This window comes from Dermacentor variabilis, chromosome 4 (genome assembly GCF_050947875.1).
Source record: "Dermacentor variabilis isolate Ectoservices chromosome 4, ASM5094787v1, whole genome shotgun sequence".
In the NCBI taxonomy this organism is placed as follows: Eukaryota; Metazoa; Arthropoda; class Arachnida; order Ixodida; family Ixodidae; genus Dermacentor; species Dermacentor variabilis.
The window spans coordinates 234,463,265-234,480,845 of NC_134571.1; the positions used below are offsets into that span (position 1 = coordinate 234,463,265).

Here is a 17,581-nt window from a genome sequence, read left to right on the forward strand (position 1 = left end):
CAGCGGGCTCGGGTAGATGGCGGTTTCGGCAGTGCCATCGAGGTCACTTTTCTCGATGATATGCCAGTATCTGTGGAGAGTGCAGACAGTAGGTTAGGATGCATCCTTTCGTCGCTGCTGCTGCTGCCTGAGCAAGGATAAATAGCGAATATCTCGGCTACCTTCGATTTGCAGATGATATTGTCTTGTTCAACAACACTGGAGACGAGTTACAACAAATGATTGAGGACTTTAACAGAGAGAGTGTAAGAGTGGGGTTGAAGATTAATATGTGTAAGACAAAGATAATGATGAATAGATTGGCAAGGGAACAAGAGTTCAGGATCGCCAGTCAGCCTATAGAGTCTGTGAAGGAGTTCATTTACTTAGGTAAACTAATCACAGGGAACCCTGATCATGAGAAGAAAATTCACAGAAGAATAAAAGTGAGTTGAATTGCATACGGCAGAAATTGTCAGCTCCTGACTGTCAGCTCCTGACAATTATCATTGAAAAGGGAGGTGTACAATCAGTGCATTTTACCGGTGCTGACATATGGGGCAGAGACTTTGTGGGATCTCTCACACCCATGCTCTTGGGACAAAGGAACAACACAGTAGTACGAACAATCACAAGGGCACTTATTGCACCTTTTATAGATCAATGCCTGCTAGCCGAGTTGCTATCCACAAAGCATGCCGATGGGCGCGCGACACATCTAGGAAGTCCGGCGCACCGCGACCGGATAGCGAGCGAATATGTTCGCTCCATGCTGGATCCCAACGCCTGGTCGTTCGCGCGTACGGTCACGCGAACGGAGGCGCGTTCCAAGGCGGCCACGCGAGACGGTCTCGCAGAATTAAGCATGGATCGGCGCACGCGCGGCATGGCACGTCCGCACTGCCTGCTGTCCCGACCCCCAAGAGTGTGCGCCTTGTCTTGCGGCGCCCAAGTATGAGAGATGCCTGTCGGCGGCGTTAGCAGCGCAACATTCGCTCCATCTCTCGTACTGCGCCTCAACCACTCCGACCGCCGCGGGCGCCAGGCCACGCCGCGAAGCCGGATTACCATCCGGCTTCGCGGAGCCGGAGTGCGGAGTGCCATATGGGACCCTGCTCATTCCAATCTCATTAATTCACTTGAAAGCATTCAGAACCGTGCAGCGCGCTTTATCCTCTCTAATTATTCACGTCATTCTAGCGTAACATCCATGAAAAAAACATTAGATCTACCTGACCTTTCATTACGTCGCAAGCATTCTCGCCTTTGTCTTTTTCATAAAATATACTACCTCAATCCTTTCCTGAAAGAAAATCTCTTCACCAGACCCAGTTACATCTCATCTCGCATCGATGATCAACACAAAGTTGAAGTGCCATCTTGCCGCACTAATTTATACCATTCTTCATTCTTACCAAGAACCGCCACTGCATGGAACCGCCTTCCCGCCTCCTTAGTCACCATTTGTGACAGCACCAATTTCAAGCTTGCTGTTCAAAGTGCCTTATAGTTCCTTCATTATTTTTTTATTTTTCTCTCGTTCTGCAAATAATGTACTCTACCACTCCTTTCTGTTGTGCCTGCCGGCCTTGAAAGTATGTACAATAAATAAATAAATAAATACAGGAGACGCGCTATGCGGGAAAAACATATAAGCTGACGCGCGAGAGTCGCGCATCCCCACAACTTGGAGACTGACAAAGAAGCTTGAGAACAAGTTAAGGACTGCGCAAAGAGCGATGGAATGGAAAATGGTAGGCATATCGTTAAGAGACAGAAAAAGAGTGGTTTGGATCGGGGAGCAAACGGGTATAGCCGATATTCTAATTGACGGTAAGAGAAAAAAAATGGCACTGCGTAGGTCATGTAATGTGCAGGTTAGACAACCGTTGGACCATTAGGGTTACAGAATGGATACCAAGAGAAGGGAAACTGGTCTTTTCTTGTTTTCTTGCTTTTTGTTTTTGTCAGAAAAAGGACCACACTGACCTAGGTTGCTATATACGCTGTTATTGGTCATTTCTCGACATATTCCGCCACCTTTACATTGGTGCCTTATTGAGTAAGTAAGGTAATAAATATTAGCTCATTAAGCTTTAATATTAAATCATTGCTTGTTGGTAGTTAAAGAGAAAGAAAACCTGCACTAGCATTAATAAAGAATCAGCAGCATGTTACAGTTTCGTAAAGCGTGAGGGTGAAAGCTTGCTGTACACGTGGTAATGCATTAAGTTATTGATCAGAGGGGTCAGATCTTGCAAAGCATGACAAGACGCAGTGTGGAGTAAATGTAGGTTGACCTCCTCAATGACACATGCGAGCACCTATGCTTTACCTAAAGCTTATTTCGATGTTTCTTTTGTTCTTTCCTTTGTTCTTCCTTTCTTTTATTTCGTTTCTTAATTCATATTCAGCCATTGAATTTTGCTTGCTTACACAGGTATGAGCCATTCCTTATCTTCTTTCTTTTCTTTGGGGGGGGGGGGGGGGGGGGTATGAGCCATTGCTGCTGCTGATATTTTTTGGTACAACTCCTCTACTTTTGTTTTTATCACAGGACTACAGACTGCTTTTTTTTTTTCAGGTATGAGCCATTGCAACAAGCCACTTAAGGCTCTCACCTTAAAAGCCTGCCAACATAGAGTGGGTGTTGTTCGATTTAATTGGCACATTCAGGATGTAACCTAGTGGTGGTTTCTGAGAGACCTGTATGGGTTTCCTTTTTAGCTTCATGGTGCACTCGGGTGAATGACAATTTTTCCCTGTCATGAATTTTGCTTGCCTAGCAGGCTTTTGCAGAACTGATTTGCTGTAACCTAATAGTGTTCTGCAAAGTCAAATAAACAACACCTTTTTTTCATCTGTGCCTATTTTACTGATATTGACCGTTACCAAGCTGCTCCAGGGCATGTATTTACGCTCCATAATGGAGAATTAATGCACCACATCTGTTCCAAATTGCCAAATTTGCTGCTCCAAAACTTCCTTGGCCGCTTTCATCCCTGCTATCGGCGACCAATCGCCCTGACCTTCGTGCATGCTTTTGTACTTTGCAAAATATTCGCCGCTTTTGTTGCCATTCTCTCTGTCCACATTGCATTATCATTTCCTGTTGACTCGGACGAATCCTGTATGGGCCCAGCTGATGTGTCGCCGTTTGGGGAAGGAGTGGCATTCGGGTGCAGTGTGTGTTGTCTTCGCATCGAGCCAACGTCAGAGAGCACTCGCAGTGACAAAGTCTGCTACTACATCAGCCGGGGTGGCCTGTCCATGCTGCCCTCGGCACTCCTTTTGCACTGAAAACCACCTGAAACGCTCGCTTGGGCAGCTTTGAGCGTGAAGGCGTCAACGGTGCACGCAGCATGGGGCACTGTGCACACTTCTACCCTGAATACATCAAATATATGAAAAATCGAGTAGTAGATATTCGATTTGCAAATTGAACTATTCCAGCGTTGAATATTTGTCTGGATTCAATAATATATGAGTATACTTTCATTCCTGTAGAAATTGTATTCTATCTAAAGAGGCACCCAATGTCTTGCACAGATCCTGGACGGTGTGAGCCTGCAAAATCTGGAGGTGCTGCGAAATTCATCTGGTGGTACCGACGGAACCCTGCTGGCAACCATGGACTTCTGCTGCACGCCATTTGGTGCGTTGCTCATTTGTGCCACTCGTTGGTGGGTGGTTCGTAATGTGGCTTCCTGCCAAAGCAGGGACACTTGACATTTGGCTGCTGTGTTATTGCTCACCATAGCAGCTACTAAATGTCAGCATTCTGAATATGTAAGTGAAAAAATTGTGTAAATTTGCGACAGGCCTTATATGCTGCTTTTGAATGCTTAAAAAAAAAAAAAGAAATGTGGGCTGCTTCACAGTGCTGAGCACACCTTCTGTGGTTTTAGGAGAAATAACGTAATATTGAAAGCATTTTTCTTGGTTTCTTGAAGACCTGCAAATATGCTGAAGAGTGTGTGAGCATTTCCTATGAGCCTAAGAACTGAAGCTTTCTCAAAATCATTTAAACATATCGCACAGGTGCATTCTTTCTTAACTGCTGTTTTTCAGGCAAGCGTCTGTTTCAACAGTGGCTGTGCTCCCCTCCATGCCAAGTGCAGGTGATTGAGGATCGGCAGCGGGCAGTCAGCGACCTGCTGCGCTTCCCGCATGAGGTTCAGCAGACACGTGAGCTACTGTGCTCATTGCCAGACCTCGAAAGGCTGCTTGCCAGGTGATTTCATCATCACTGGGGCAATTCGGTAGCTGCTCATTGACATGGCACAGTGTAATACGTTAAAGTATGTTTTAATGCAATTAGCTTTTTTTTACAATCCTCCATGCATTTTCCTCTGTATGTCTTTCCAACCATTCGCCACGATGGTACGCCTCAGCCGGAGGGAGCCTGTTCGGCAGCAACTGTGTAACATGATATGCTGCCCATACACGGTTGGAGCGGTGCTGTCCTCGCATGACGTATTAGCACTCGTGGGGCTGCCCTTTGTTACACTGACAGTTTAACGGGGTCGTCAAAATGGAATGGTTTTCTTCTTTCTGATTTTGCAACTCGGGATATTCATGGCATGCTTGCAAGAGGGGGTACAGGGCCCGGGTGTCCTGATCCCCCTCCCAACTGTTTGTTGTGGCAACACCAAAATTTTCTCCCGCCCTCCCAGAGGTTCAAAAATGATTAAATATATTTTTCGAGAGTGACAAGTACTGAAATTTGCCATGTGTGAACTGTTTACCTAAAATAAAACACTTCCAGCAGAAGCCATCTCGTGACGAATGTGGACATTAATGTCATTAGCATTGAAGCTGTGTAGCAATAGCACACCTCGCATTACTACCACCACCACCGAATAAATGTGTTTTACAGTGTAAGGTGTCGTGTATACATGCAGTGGAGTTTCCATCGAATACGCTGCACCGTCTAGTGGCACCGTCGCGAAATGTTGATGTGGTGCCAATGGGAATTCAGACAAAATTGTCTCAATATTAGGGTTCGAATATTCGATATATTTCGTGTAAAATACCCGTAAAGCCTCTCGTGCTCGCTGGCATCCAAGCGATCGTTTCACTTCGTTTTCGTTGTAAAAGGAGTGCCAAGGGCATCGCGGGTGGGCCACCCTGGCTGATATGGTAGTGGACTGTGTCGCTTCAAGTACTCAAAGTTCCAATGTTATCGCATATTATATTTTAAATATTCATATTCAATTTGAAAAATGCATATTTGAAGATGTTTGAATATGTGGTTGTGTACAAATATTCGAATCAAATTGAATTTATTGCTGGCTGTGCGGGAGCAAACATGGTTTTAAGCATTTGTTTCTGTCCAGTCTGAGAATATTGGGGCAATATTGTGCTGGATATTGTGACGATTTCGTGCTGCTAGTGGAATTTCACCTGTGAAGCACGCTTAGCCACTAAACGGTATGGGAACTCCGACATCGTAGCCAGCAGTCGAAGAAGAGGAGGACAAACTGACCTGTGAGTGTGAGCGGAAGTGCGAGGCTTGGCTGGCATGTCCATCTTGGCGACATGTAGGGCACAGTGGATGCTCCAAGGACACGTCATCTCCCTTCGAAAATGTCTTGTGGTCTGATTGCGTTATATGGTCGAGGCATGACATATCAATAATGATGGAATTGCGTGCGTGAGTCAGTCAGCCTTCGATTACCTTACATAAGAAAGAGATCAATTGTATTAACAGTTATCTCTCACGTGGACCGGCACGTATACCCGATTGACATGTGGTGCTACCGTTCCAGAGCATGCGCAGATGAGTTTTGTGTCTTCTTTCTTTTTTCACTTCAGTGCTTCCTTCAGTTGATAGTCGGCGTTCGTGTTGTCCACTTGTCTTCTCTTGTGTCCATGTCTGCATGCCTAACCCCTTTTTTTCATTATGAATCCTTACCTACTAGCTCAGCTTTCTGTCGTTCCAAAACAGCAATAATGTGCTGCTGGAGAGTGGTGACAACAAACATAAATAAATTTCCATTCTGTGAGGGTAAAGTTCGCTGGTTTCATCTTACTTTTTTTTTTCTTTTTTCTCTTTTGCCAGAATCGGAGGCACGCCTCATATATCATGCTAAAGAGATGGGTGCGCATTCTGTTTCTACTTTCCTTAGGAGCTCTAACATCATTTTTATGTTAGTTTTCTACTTTGAATCATAGAAAGGGTGTGCGTGTTCGATTAGAGATCATATTCGAATCAAGGCAAATACTGCCATGAATCAGCAGTGTGCTTTGGTGTTTTTTCTTCCTCTTGTTTCATTCAAACCACCGGGTGATTCAACCTATTTCATTGGCTCCATCAAGGTTGAATCAGTGGAAGTTGACTCTAGTAAGTACACTCGAAGCTCCTTATAATGAAGTTGAAGGGGCAGCCGAAATTACTCTGTTATGTCCGTTGCTTCAATATATCCATTGTTACCGTTTATTGCAATATATGCCCAATGGGGTGCACAATTGTAAACATGGAAATAAGATGATGGCTTTGCAGACCACGGAATTGCCACGTGGCTGCGCATGCGATGAATTTGAATAAAAGAACAAAAGTATTGTTCTGTTTGCTGCGCTATCATCATCATCATCAGCCTAGTTAGCCCACTGCAGGGCAAAGGCCTCTCCCATATTTCTCCAACAACCCCGGTCATGTACTAATTGTGGCCATGCCGTCCCTGCAAACTTCTTAATCTCATCCGCCCACCTAACTTTCTGCCGCCCCCTGCTACGCTTCCCTTCCCTTGGAATCCAGTCCGTAACCCTTAATGACCATCGGTTATCTTCCCTCCTCATTACATGTCCTGCCCATGCCCATTTCTTTTTCTTGATTTCAACTAACATGTCATTAACTCGCGTTTGTTCCCTCACCCAATCTGCTCTTTTCTTATCCCTTAACGTTGCACCTATCATTCTTCTTTCCATAGCTCGTTGCGTCGTCCTCAATTTAAGTAGAACCCTTTTCGTAAGCCTCCAGGTTTCTGCCCCATATGTTAGTACTGGTAACACACAGCTGTTATACACTTTCCTTTTGAGGGATAGTGGCAACCTGCTGTTCATGATTTGAGAATGCCTGCCAAACGCACCCCAGCCCATTCTTATTCTTCTGGTTATTTCAGTCTCATGATCCGGATCCGGAGCTCAGTCGGTTGGATCGTCAAGCCCCAGGTTACTTTCAAGCGCCATAGCTCCTGCTCCGAGCCTCATACTTACGTGGAAAGGGGCTGACGTTGTCCGCGATAGTTGCTTTTTGCTTATTCCGAGTGGTTGGAAGGCATACTTTCTTGGAAAAAATGGCCGCCCGAGGAGAAGAGCGAACTCGAGCGGCTTTAGAGACTAGGAAAACTGCCTTAAAATGTTTAGACTTGAGGGGAAAGCTTCGTTAACGAACAATAACACGGCAATCAGCACTCGAATACGACGAGAGAAATTATTGAGACGAGGAAAATTCCCTTGAAAGAAATATGGTTTGCGAGACAAATGCTTGTAAGTATTGAACCTCTTAAAAGATGAGGGGGGAAATATGCGCTCACCGAGAGGGCATCGTCCGCACGAGACCACCACCAGGCACCTTACTGGGACGTGGAGAGCTCTGCGGCCGGAACAAAGCCTCCCCTCTCCGCCGGCCAAGCGGGGAAAACGCGCCCTCCGATCGCTCAAGGTTGCGCGGACATAGTATAACTCTAGCGTCTAGGAAAAGCTTAAACAGGTGCGAGGGCGGCACGCATAGCGTGTGAAGCTAGCCGCCAGAATAGCTATCTCAAGGACTGCGGCTGACGAGGGCGAAATACCTCCGTGTAATTATAATAACCCTAATAGAACTACTTACGAAAAAAAAAAGAAAAAAAAAAGGAAACGGCCCGGAAGGCTATACTACGAGAGCTATAACTTATAATTTGCTATATATATATATATATATATATATATATATATATATATATATAATATATGTATTCATCTCATCTATGGGATCGCATGCGCACGCTGCTGCTTTGTCTCTGCGTGTAGTAGTTAAGAGAGCCAGTTTAAGGGTGGAGAATAAGGAAGGAAAGGAAAGCAAAATTGCAGCACCGTGGTTTTAAGCACACCCGTGGTAGAGAAACTGAAGGCGATATAAGCGTGGGTGGCTATGATACGCACACGACAAACTGCCTTAAAATATTTAGACTTGAGGGAAAGCTTAGTTAACAAACGATAGTACAGCAATCAGCACTCGAATATAATTATAACCCTAATAATAATTGTAAATATTCATCTCATCTATGGGATCTAATGCGCGTGTTGTTGCTTTGTCTCTGCGTGTAGTAGTTAAGAGAGCCAGTTTAAGGGCGGAGAAGAAGGAAGGAAAGGAAAGTCTCTGAAGCAAAATTGCAGCGCCGTTGTTTTAAAGCGCAACCGTGGTAGAGAAGCGGAAGGCGATATAAGCGCTATACTGTTATACAAAGGACAGAAAAGACAAACACACATGTGCGCACATGTGTGTCTGTCTTTTTTGTCCATTGTATAAGTGCATATCGCAGCGAGCAGAACGATGCCATAGCAACTAGCCCCAGTTGAAGCATTATTGAACAAAAGAATCTTCGGCGTGTGCAACATGTGACTTAGCACCTGACACAACAGCCTTTAGATAGCTGCCTTCTGTTCCATTCTGATGGTCTTTCGCACCCGCCTTCCACTTGACTCATCACTGTCGAGCAGCACGGGGCACGCAACACAACTGCTCCGCTGTGTGATCGAGGAGGCAAGCGAGGAGCCAAGCCGCACCGGCTTGGCTCGGCCAGCTCGTCCGGCTTGGCCGGCTCGTGGCCTCGGAGATTGCATCGATGCCAGTGCGATCTCCGAGGCCAGAGCCGGCTGCTCGCCCGTGTGGCACGTCGCAGGGAGATGTGAATGCACGACCTGGGCGTCACACCTGAGGTTGCACCCCGAAGTCTCTGAGGCAGGGTGTGAGAATGGGCTAGTTGGTATTCCATGCTGAAGTGACTAGCACAGGAGTGGACATGGGGCACAAAAGGGCAACAAGGACAAGCGCGCCAGGCCAGGCCCAGCTACGGCTGTGTGTGCAATGTGCCGTAGAGAAAGAGACAAGTAAATGCACTAATTTCTCGCACTGCTGCACGGCGCATGTGACCTCCAAGATTGTGCTCCGGAGATCTCAGAGGCCACGTGCCGCTGCACTTGCCTGCGGGGAAGCGCATGCAACCATCTCTTGACTGCCGCGCATAGCCTCGCGTGGTGGCACGGCTCGCGCAACCAGGCATGTGCAAGAGAGGGAGGTTTGTGGAGAAGTGCGATAGCAAGCCGATGCTTATGCGCAGGTGTGCAGCTACACACGGCGGTGAAAAAGACCAGTGTAGCTCAATGACATATTCGACGCTGGGACATGGGAGTTTTGAACTGCCGCGGTGAACGAGGGCCAAACCCCGTGGAAAGTGATGTAATCGGCGCGCAACGGTCAAGTGTTTTTTGGTTCGGAGACGAATAAGTTCGTTATATTCATTGACGGGACAATTTCACTTCATTAAAATGAGGTTTTAAATACTTTGATCTCTATGGGGATTTCAAGGAGAATTTTATTTACTTCATTATATCTGTTATTTCGTTATATTCCGTTTCTTTGTAACGAGGTTCAAGTGTATTTGATTTGCAAATATAATTACATGGTCACTTATTATTTGTTTCTTATTTGCATTTCAAGTATTGCCCCTCTACTATGTTTTCTTTTTTTTTATATATATATATGGCAATGTCATAATCAGTGTGACTAATGTTACTGTTGCCATTCACTAGTGCCAGTGTGTTCTTTAAAAGCATTAGGACAGAATAAAAAACTATAGCCTTTCTTGTGCAGGTGCAAACTCTTCATATCTTCTCTATTTTCCTTCATCCCTCAATAGCCAGCTTCTTCACATGTAGCCAACCAAATAAATGAGAGCAGCACTAGCAAAACTAGTGGGAAAAGCTCACTGCAGGGCTTTTTTAGGCTGCCGCTTTGTAGTAGGGGTACTGCAAGTGAAGACAGATACAGACACGTGGGCCCCATCTGTCCCTGTGCTTCACTTGTCGTATTAACTGGGCCGAATTTGTAGCCTTCTGAAATTTGTAGGAGGCATGTTTTTCAGCCTCTATCTCTGAAATCTGTTTCACATGCAAGCGATGGCATGGCGGTAATTGCGGTGACTGAGAAGAACCGCGGCTCACAGTTGCAGCTTCGTTTCACATGCTCCGTGTTGGCGCTATTCGTGCCACTTTGATGCACAGTGTTGCTTGCGGAAAGCACCCGTGAGCCGCAGGCTTCGGTGGCCTTCAAGAGCTGTGCCTTACTGCACATTTCCATGTTTTTTTTGGGCTTGAGCTGTAGGTGTTATGGTGAAATTTCGCATTTCTGTACCTTGCATAAAATAAAGATACTTTGTGACGAACTGCTACTATGTACAACATTTTAACTCTCATTTCTTTCTCTTTTAGCCCTTTATAGGTGACAGCTTAAAAGTCTTACGAAGTACACGCACACAGAATTAGTCATATGGAACCAAATTAATGGGTTCGTTCGTACTTCCGCGACTTTTGCTTGAAAAACGTGCACGCCGGTCAACAGCTCTTTGTTGTTTGTTTTTTTTTTTTTTTTCCAAATGCCGCAAGGCATTTGGCTGCTGTCTCGGCCACCTGGATCCAAGAGGCCTCTAGGCATTCGAGTAGAAAGGCGGCTGCCCTTGCAGAGTGCAGGGTACTTGACCTTTGAACTGGAGAAAGAAAACAAAACTGCAAACATGCTAGCTCAGAGTTGTAAAGAAAAAAAAAAAAACAGAAGAAACCCACCTGAGCGACAAACGAAAAATGTAAAGTGCCGTTTCGTCCTGTACATCTGCACCAGTATAGGGGCCATCATCGGAGGGAAAAAAGAGGCAATTGGCTTCATAGAAGGGAACTCGAAAACGACATATGGAAACAAGCAACGCTTCTGAGGCACCAACGGGCATGGCTGATTTGACCGATGCCGATTTTTTACTTTATAGAAGTATGCGTCACTTGCGATAAGAGGCATCTTCAGTTTTAGTTCGTAATTTCTTCCCAGAGATTTCTCCTATCTTTGCTGCGAAAATCCTTCATTTTACCATCCCCAACAAGTGTACACTGCACAACTTGAGGGATGAACTGCTCATTGAAGACAGCACGAGACATAGCCAACTAGCAGCAGACTTCGTCTGCTACAGACGTCGTCTACTAGGACTGTCTGCTCAAGCAGGCAAGTTCCTTGCACCACCTGTGCTTTGGCCACGGCTTGTCCACATGATCTTCACATCACTGCTCACGGTCGCTCCACCATTGGTTACCCCCCCCCCTGCAGGGGCGTCTGCATCAGCAGGCATACGGTGTGTTGCAACACCACGTACCCGAGCACACGAGGGTTGGAGCCTCCCACGTTTAACTGTGCGTGGCTTAGCCGTGTCCGGGGAAAAGGCGATCCTGGGGGTTGAGCTCATGCTGAGTGTTAGGACCTTTAAGGTCCCTCGGCGGAAGCAACACACCCCTTTGGCCTCGCCTTTGCGTAGACGGCACCCCCGGACTGACCCACCCGGTGAAAATCGGTAGTTGCCCTTTCCTGTCTCTCTCTCTCCCTCGAACCTTCGTCTTTCTTACACTTTCCATCTTTTCTGTCTCCTGCTCATTTCTTATTTCTTGCGAGCCTTGTGGGACTAGCCAACCTAGGTTATGTCATATTTGGTTATAGTGGCAGTGTACAGCTGGCGTTGGCAGGCCTTATTTAAACACAAATCCTGTTACGTCCCTTTCTTGGGCTCCGTGGTGGGCAGCTGGCACCGCTGTTGAAACTTGTTTCATGGATGGCTAGCTCTTTCCCCTCCACTCCCTGATCACCCTCAGAAACAAGGGCACACCGGAGATGTTTTTAAATTTTTTACCAACAGATTACAAAGCTTTCCCCGATTCCACGTCATCCATTCCGACAAACCTGAAAAGACGAGAATGATTTCACCTTTCCTAGTGTCAAAATGTCTTACCGAAACACTTGGCACAGGTTACAAGACATCAAAGATGGCTAGTGGTGATCTCCTTCTGGAACTCTGCGATGCGAAACAACATGAAAGGCTTCCTAACCTAGTTACATTTGAAGAAATTCCAGTCACTATATCTCTGCACCAAACTACGAACACCAGCCATGGTGTTGTCTCTGATGATGACCTAATGGAGCTGACAGAAGCTGAACTGATAAAAGGCTGGACCGAGCAGAATGTTATCAATGTCAAGCGAATTATGCTAAGGCGTGACAGGAAGAAAATCAAGACAAAGCTTCTAATACTTACTTTTGCCTCGAACATCCTGTTTGAGAAAATCGTGGCAGGCTATGTAAACCTACGTGTCAGACCCGATGTCCCAAACCCTCTTCGATGCTTTAAATGCGAGCGTTTCGGCCACAGTTCCCAGAACTGCCGAGGCCGACAGACATGTGCTAAATGTAGTGGTGGAGATCATGCCTCTGAATATTGTGATAGTGCTCCACACTTTCTCTACTGTGATGGCGAGCATGCCGCATGCTCATGGTCGTGCCCGTCATGGAAAAAAGAAAAAGAAATCGTGACGATAAAGTCAAAGAGAATATTTCATTCAAAGAAGCACGCAGGCGGGTTTCCTACCAGCCCAAGAGCAGCTTTGCCGATGTGGCACAATCGGCAAAGCTGCTCTTGGGCAAGTAGGAAACCCACCTGCGTGCTTCTTTGAATAAAATACACCTAAATCTCGTTATAGCGAAATGGCTTATAATGAAATAATAGATATAACGAAAGAATTGTAATTCCACTTGAAGGTCCCCGTAGAAACCCACATGTTTAAAATTTCGTTTTAATTAAAAAAGATTCATCGATCAACGGATATAACGAAAAATCTTCATTCCGAAATCGCACCTAACAAGCCATTTTGTACACAACGTATAGATTTACTAAATTGCTCGACGTGTTGCGACCCTCCGGTGCAGCAGTTCAAATCTCCCGCGGCGGCCCCTCATCATCCAGCAATGTCCAAGCCAAGCTGGCCAAGCAGCCAAGCCACTCCGTCCATTGCGTGCAGCCGAGTGCCACGCGCCTTTGTTTGCATTGTTCCGTACGTGGTGTCAGTGCTTTTTCCGCCGAGTCGACAGTTTCACGACAGAGAAATGAATGGCAGCAGCAGCTGCAGCAGCAGCTTGAAGCTAAAATGGAAAGTTATCGCCTTGGATCAGAAAGCAGCCATAATTAGGGCTGTTGCATCAGGCACGAAGAAAACTCAAGTGGCGAAGGAGTTCGGCATTGTGCCGAGTACCCTTTCTGCAATCCTCAGCAGCAAAGAAGTCATTGCTGGCGCTGGCGCACGTGGCGTGAAAGGTAGCCGGAAAAAGCTGCGGTCTCCTGCCTTTGAAGCCGTGGAACAGGCGCTGTTCAAGTGGTTTTTGAATGCAAGGGCTGCTAATTTGCTTGTGAATGGGGCACTGCTCCAGAGAAAAGCGGGAGACTTTGCTTGCATCACGGGCTGCAACAGCTTCATTGCAAGCGATAGCTGGCTGCAGCATTTTAAGGACCGCCGCGATGTAGTTGGCAGGGCTGTCACTGGCGAGTCCCAGGCCATCGACAATGAAACCGCAACGGCGTGGGTGAAAGCTAACGTTGGTCCTCTCCTTCAAAAGTATGAGGAGAAGGATGTGTTCAACGCTGACGGAATAGCTTTCTACCAAATGTTACCACAGAAGACCCTATCATTAAAAGGTGAGCTCTGTCGCGGCGGGAAGCATAGTAAGGTCTGCGTCACTGCGCTCCTTTGTACAAATATGGACGGCTCAGAGAAGATGCCAGCTTTGGTGATAGGAAAACGCGCGTCACCATGATGCTTTAAAGAGGTGACTTCAGCCGCAGTACTTGTCAAACCGGAAAGCCTGGATGACAAGGGAAGTTTTTGTGGGATGGCTGCGTGACTGGGATGAGAAGTTGAAGAGGCTGAATCCCAAGAAATGCCATTTCTTGGACAACTGTGCTGCCCACCACACCACTGCTGCGCTGATGAACATCGAACTTCACTTCTTGCCCCCGAACTGCACGGCAGTGATACAGCCCCTTGATCAAGGCGTGATAATGTCATTTAAGGCTGGATACCGGAAGCGGGTGATAGACGGACTTGTGTTAAACATGCAGTTGAACCGCGGCACGAAGGTCGATTTGTATATGGCAATAGAGATGCAATAGGATGGATGTGACAGCCAGCACCATCAGCAACTGCTTTCAACGTGCATCATTTGCTGCCAACGAAAGCGACCGTGACACCGACGACTCAATGGACCGAATAGCCTTACCCAGTGGTGCTGCTGTATCAGACAAAGATGTAGCATCACGGAGGGTGCTCCACAATGCCGGTGTCATGTGTGAAGGTGAAACCTTCTGCGACTACATGAGCATGGATGCCGACGTTCTCGCAACGGAGGAGCTGACAGACGAGTACTTTGTGCTGGCTACCCGGGAGCATGAAGGAAGCGACGATGAAGGTACCGCAGGGGACAATGACACTTAGCCCTGTGCTTACGACGTACCGGCATCGTCCCAGGCGCTGGACGCAGTGGACCTGCTGCACCGCTATTTTCGCAGCCATGAAGACGGTGCAGATGGGCTTGAGATAGCTGCTGCTGCCGAGAAGGCTGCCCTTCGGGTAACGAAGACACAGCAGCGAAGCATAACTGATTATTTTGCGCCGTCAACATAAAGGTTCGCGCCATTGACATGGAAGGCAATAAAATCAGTTCTTATGTGTTTGATTCCAGCTTCTCCCTGTGTGTGATACAGTAAAAGCTCGTTAATTCGAACCGCAAGGGGAAGCCATCTCAGTTCGAATTAAACGAAGTTCGAACTAACGAAAGCAATGAAGAAAAACAGGACACCGCGACCAGGAAGCAGCAGGGCATGGCGCCAGTTCAATTTAATGTTTGAAAAAATCCGTAATTGTGGTCTGCTTTTTTTCTTTGAAGGCAACAGCAAGCACTTTCTGCTCTAAAGAGCGAATGTTGCGGAAGGCTTCCTCTTCGCTTTCTTCAAAACTGAAGAACAGGCGGGCGGCATTAAGTCCGGCCACGACTTCCGCAGCGGAGGGCCGCACCGGTGCCTCGTCGTCTTCCTCGTCGTCGTCACTGGCAGCGACAGGCTCTATGTTTTTAACTTGGGAAATGATGTCCTCGTCTGTGGTCACACCACAGACAACTGCGCTCGCATCCACGTCTACGTAGTCTGCAAAGGAAACGTCTTTCAGAACGTCCGACATGGGAGCGGTGACGCTAGTGACGCAGTCTCCGTGCGCAGGTGCCGTGCTTCTTGGCGATTTCTTGTTTCGACAAGACTCCGGCGTCCACTTCCCGTAAGATGTCGCATTTATCCTTCAGTGTTTTGGCGCAGTAGTATTTACCGCGGGCGCACGCCATTCTGAAACCGCACGTCAGCACGGCGAAGCACACCACCGAGGCCTAACTTTTCAAGCGATCCGCACAACAAAGGTCGTAAGCGCGCCGAAAACTAGAAAACTCGAGGCTGCCGAAAGCGGCCGAGGCCACCGCGAGTTCAGGACAAAGACGTTGACGAAGGCTCCTCCTATTCGTTCAATTCTCGAGCGCTAGCGGCGCTGCGATGTACTGGATTCGCTGTATTTTTTGTGCTGGTTGCGCCATCCATCGGTTAACAACTGCAGCTATACGACAAGATTCTTAGGCCTCTGAGATCGGCGGCTCAAAACCGGAAACCGCAGTTCTCGGATGTAGAGAGAGGGCGTAGCTGTTGCCACAGCTGTCACCCCTTGCCCTCCAGCCTCTGCGCCGGGTGCTGGCACCGGTTTTACCCGCTTTTTCCTTCTCTCCCCATTTTGGAGGCAACTCAGCCGCTGCAGCCTCGCGACAAGGCCTGCTCTGGCCATGTGCCAGGCGGCGCGTAGTTCGAATTAACCGTGGCAGAACCAACTCACGTTCGAATTAACGGGCTTTTTTATACATGGACTTCTATGGAGCTAGGCCGGACCAAGTAGTACGGTTCGAATTATCCCGAAATTCGAATTACTGAAGTTCGAATTAACGAGCTTTTACTGTATAAGTAAGGACGATTAGCACTTGCTGTGGACGCAGCCACTCGGCTGCAACGGAAGCTGATACCTCGGCGATGGCTTACCTGTAGTAAGTGCATGCTCGTGTGCAATAAATTAGTCTCAAATTATTAGTCAGTGGCTATAACGAGCTAACGCTCATAATGAACAAAATTTAGCCCCCTTTCGACTTCGTTATAACGAGATTTAGGTCTATTCTCTTTTACTTTTATCGTCATGATATTTTTGTCTTTTTTACATGATGGGAACGACCGTGAGCATGCGGCATGCTCGCCATCACAGTTGACACAGTGTGCAGCGCTTTCGCAATTTTCCGAGGCATGATCTCCGCCACTCAGCAGTGCGACCCACACAAGGCGGCTGGAGCTAGCGCTGCTCCGCCACCCCTGCAGAAGAGGCCATCTACCTCTCGAATGGTGGTCTCAAAGGTTTCGTCTACAGGGATGAGGCCTTCATCTCAAACGCAGCGCTCGCAAGAGCACCTAAGGCGCCGCTAGAGGTGCCTTAGGTGCTAAATTGCGCCTTCTGGCTCATTCACACCGGCTAATTGAGGAGGTCGCGCGACCATTTGCTACTCACAACCAAAAAGCATCCGAAGGCGATTGATGTTCACACTGGCAAGCCCGGCTGAGCGCGACCCGCAAGTCGCAATCCCGGAGATTATTGTTCTCAGCGAGAACTCTCGGAATCTACGCGGAATCTGCCGCGACATGGGAGGAGGCCGGATGTAGACACATGAAAGATCACTTCCGGTGCGCCGCTGATTGGTTTATCGGTTTTGTGACCACGGTCGCGTGACTGAAAAATTGAGCAGCGAGCGACTGGCCCAAAAGGGTCGCTTTTTGCGAAAAGCGACCATTTGCGACTATTTTCGACTGGTCGCGCAACCACTGTCAGTCGCCGGTGTGAATGGGCCATTAGGCGCTAACAGCCCTTAGGCGCTTAGACCGCATCGCTAGTGCCTAAGGAGTGGTGAGATGGCTCCAAAAAAGAAAAACACTGCATCACGCCGCCCCCAAAGGGCTCTGTTAGCTAACTCTTCTTTCTTATACACACAGCACGTAAACCACATTCAACATGCATACACAAATAATACACTGGAATGTCAGAGGTCTCCTGCACATTCTTGATGACATCAAAGAACTCCTACACAGGTATACTCCAAAGGTTCTGTGGGTTCAAGAAACACACCTCAAACATAAGCAAACAAATTTTTTTCGACAATATGCTATTTATCGTAAAGACCGCGATGACACTTTCGTGTCATCCGGTGGTGTTGCAATCATTGCAGACGGATGTGTTGCTTGGCGGGAATTAAAACTTCATACGCTCCTAGAGGCAGTTGATATCCGAGGGGTGTGGTTTGACAAGCTGGTTGCTACCAGCGCTGTATACGTCCCTCCAAATTATCAGCTTACTAAAAACGAATTTCAAAACTACATTAACGAACTTCCCATGCCATACATAGTTATCGGAGATT

At 47.3% G+C, this 17,581-nt stretch overlaps 1 protein-coding gene across 1 annotated transcript in view; it reads left to right on the forward strand.

The window, feature by feature from the left end:
* The window catches only part of LOC142580213 (DNA mismatch repair protein Msh6-like), a 745,039-nt gene that overhangs the window by 415,255 nt on the left and 312,203 nt on the right, over positions 1-17,581 (forward strand). Inside the window, exons 18-19 of the mRNA XM_075691108.1 lie at positions 3,529-3,634; positions 4,051-4,213. Of these exons, the coding sequence (XP_075547223.1) occupies positions 3,529-3,634; positions 4,051-4,213 (269 nt within the window). The remainder of the gene's footprint in view (positions 1-3,528; positions 3,635-4,050; positions 4,214-17,581) is intronic.